The sequence below is a fragment of the Cystoisospora suis genome (assembly GCF_002600585.1).
Source record: "Cystoisospora suis strain Wien I chromosome Unknown contig_2027, whole genome shotgun sequence".
In the NCBI taxonomy this organism is placed as follows: domain Eukaryota; phylum Apicomplexa; class Conoidasida; order Eucoccidiorida; family Sarcocystidae; genus Cystoisospora; species Cystoisospora suis.
The window spans coordinates 1,363-4,942 of NW_027154826.1; the positions used below are offsets into that span (position 1 = coordinate 1,363).

General features: G+C 41.5%; 1 protein-coding gene across 1 annotated transcript; it reads left to right on the top strand.

The window, feature by feature from the left end:
• Nucleotides 1-200: 200 nt before the first annotated feature.
• On the top strand, nt 201-3,577 carry CSUI_004378 (centromere microtubule binding; the record flags this gene model as incomplete). Its single annotated transcript, XM_068064570.1, has 4 exons — nt 201-621; nt 1,516-1,592; nt 2,424-2,869; nt 3,516-3,577. Coding segments are annotated over exons 3-4 (462 nt in total), but the record flags the coding sequence as incomplete, so codon positions are not given.
• Nucleotides 3,578-3,580: the final 3 nt, after the last annotated feature.

Sequence of the window (3,580 nt, forward strand, 5' to 3'; positions counted from 1 at the left end):
TCCAGGATGGGAGAGAGAAAGGTGTCTGTACACGCTGTCTGTCTTTCCACACAGTACAGAGATTCGTCGCCAGAGACTATGTATCTCTGTATCTTCAATGGAGCTATCCTTGATTTATATATATTCCTTCTTCCTTTATTCTGGGTCTGTCAAGTGAATAGTATGTATGTAGGTATTGTATTCATGCATGCAGAGGGGAGAGATACAGAAGAGCTTGTCTCTCTTGAAGTTTCTTCATGTTCGCATCTTCTTCCTGTATTCGTGCTTTATATATATAGAGAGATACATATCTCTTTTTCTCATTCAGTTTCTCTGTACATATGTATCATTCTTTCTTCTCTTTCTCTGTATCTTCATGTATGTACACCCGGCCTTCTCCCTTTTCTAGCATGTCAATCCTGCAGACGCATAGAAGCACTCTCTCAGCCACAACTTTCCTGCGTCTTTTTCATCTCTTTCTCTTTCTATACACTAGAAGCTGCTGAATGAGAGCGTTTGTCTCTTTCTTTCTTTCTTTCCAGAGCGACGCGTCTAGTGAAGTCTCAGCAGTCGGCAGGGAAGGAGTACGTCTGTATTGTCAGGTTTCACGCTCAACCTGAAAGCAAGGCCAAGGTCGCAAGAGTAAGATCCATAGAACTACACGAAAAGAAAGCTATTGTCTTGTCTTTCTTCACCTCGAGGCAGTTCCCACTAGATCTAAGTAATGCTCTACTATATACATATACATATTTGTCTATATATACGTAGAAAGCATTATACTCGGGGGAATTCGTTACATACATATGAGAGGCTAGAACCATATACCTAGATATATATATGTATACATGTATATATATATCTATATGTATATATGTATGCTAGGTCTATCGAACTAGGGTATACAAAGAGGAGGGCAGTTGAGAGTTTGGCAAGCTCGTTTGTGTATAAGAGACTTCTATATGATTCTGGTATAGACCCTCTGCTTCGAACGAGAGCTAGAGATAGATCTCTTTACTGATCTTCTGGCCCCATGTCCATGAGTGTAGATGCACGACAGTCTACCTGTATATACACTCAAACACTGCCACCTGAAAAAGCACATAACAATTCTTGAGACCTAGGTTTCTCGGATGGTGTCTCTCTACCTAGCACGACTCCTATCTATCTATCTATCTAGAGCAGAGGTGTGTACGCGCGACTAGAACGATTTACATACTGCCTCCTACCTCCGTGCTGTTCCTCTCTTTTTTCGCATGTAGACATACCGTCTGTTTAAAGAAGATCTCTCGAACTCTTTCTCACTCTAGACCTACATGTCTATACATATATATATGTATACATATGCGTGCATAGAAATTTCCACATGCTTTCCTACATGCGTGTATATACTTATGTGTACGTAGCTATAGATGTGTAGACAGTAGTAAGAAGATGAAGTAGAATATCTTCGTGATTCGTTTCTCCTTTTCTAGAGTGTGTACATCTCTCCTCTTGTCATTCATGTCTGTGATGTGTGAAATACACATACTACTCCAGGCTTTAGATACGTTAACAGGAGCTTTGTTTCAAAGACCTCCCGTCGTAGCGGCAGTTAAGAGGCAACTCCGTATCAGGTAAGAGAACACCCTAGACACTCGAGTCGAGTTCACTCAGTCGATCGAATTGCGTGCGAAGATAAAGACACCCGAGGCGAAGTCTCTTCGGTCTTTTTCTCCGCATATAAGCCGGTCGATGTAGATTGTCAGGGCGAAAGTTCATTAACCCAAAAAATCAACCTTCAGCAGGAGTAGTATGAATGGTGACGTTCACACAGATAGATGGATAAATAAGTAGAAGAGAGACAGGTAGAGAGGTCAACAATAGATAGATAGATAGATTGTTTAGGATAGAATGACCAAAGGTAGGTAGACAGATAGGTAGATTATCGAAGGTATCTGTGGAAAGGTAGAGGTTTAGGATGGATGTGTTCCTACTGCTTTACACACGGAGGGGGAGGAGATTATAAAGTGAAGATGGATAGTGAGAGAAAGTGAGAGATAGATAGAAGGAGAAGAGGGAGAAGGAGAATGCGGTCGAAGAGAGAGGAGATCTTTATGATTGATGCTTCACAGGAATGAACGGAAGACTAGAGCTGCGCTTTCTCACTTTCCTGAAAAGAAAACTTGTGAAACCTAACATCTATCTATCTATCTACATCTATATTTATATCTACATCTATATCTCTCTATATCTGTCTAATCCCCTGTATCTGCAGGCGCTTGTCTACACCCACGTGTGTATGTACATCATGTATCTCATCTATAGACTACGAATGTCTCTCAGAGTTGTTTCCTCCCCCGTCAATCTCTTTTCTTCTTTCGCTTTCATACCTCAACCCTTTTTTCTTTCTTCTCTTTCTCTCTATTTCTCTCTATCTCTCTATCTTTCTTTCTCTTTTCTTTTAGAACGATCTACGAATCGAAGCTTCTCGATTACGACGAGCAGAGACACATGGCTGTTTTCTGGGTCAAGTGCGAAGCAGGGACGTACATAAGGACCCTCTGCGTGCATCTGGGGCTAGTACTAGGCTGTGGGGCACATATGCAAGAGCTACGGCGTGTAAGAAGCGGGAATTTAGGCGAAGGCGATCATATGGTGACGATGCATGATGTTCTAGACGCTATGTATGTCTACGACTCGACAAGAGATGAGACGTATCTAAGAAGGACCATCTTCCCTCTGGAACTTCTTCTTACGGGCTTCCCAAGGATTGTCGTCAAGGATAGCTGTGTAAATGCTATCTGCTATGGGGCGAAGCTCATGATTCCGGGAGTTCTCCGATTCGAAAGCGGCATCGAAGTAAATCAAGAAATTGTCATGATGACTACGAAAGGAGAAGCTATTGCTCTAGGTAAGGACGAGAAGAAGAAAGAGAGAAAGAAAGGGGGACGGTGGTTGGGCTTGCATGCACTGATGCATGCATGAGTGTGTGGGTCTTTGTGGATATTGCTGCATAAGTAGTGAAGATGAAGAGTCTAGAAGAGAGAGAGAAAGGGGGAAGGAATGAAGGAAAGATAGAGAAAGAAGGAGAAGGAAGAAGAAGACACAGAGATAGAAAGGAAAAGAGAGATGAAAGAGATAGATGGTGAGGGGGGGTGGATGTGGATGGGATAGAAATAGATGAAGAAAAAGAGCTTTCTTCTGCTTATTCCTTTTGATGTAAGAAGAAGGAGACACTCGCCTCCCATAGGAATGTCAACTCAGGAGAATGTAGAGACAGTCTAGATGTATGGATGGACGTATATATACATTCATGCATGCAAACCATGTATATCTCTAGTTCCTGTACATCATGTGTATCTATGTATATGATTGAGTATATATATATATATATATATATATATATATACGTATCTATAGGTATCTGAAGTCTCTCTATGTCTACATGTAGTTATGCCTATATATGCACATATCTATGTATATCTATGTGTGTATGAACTGCATGCGTGTGAAAGGCTATTTCGTTGTCTGCTTGTGTTGGGTCTCTTTCTTTTCAGGAATCGCGCAGATGACTTCGAGTGTAATTGCTTCAGTAGACCACGGGGTGGTAGCGACAATTAAG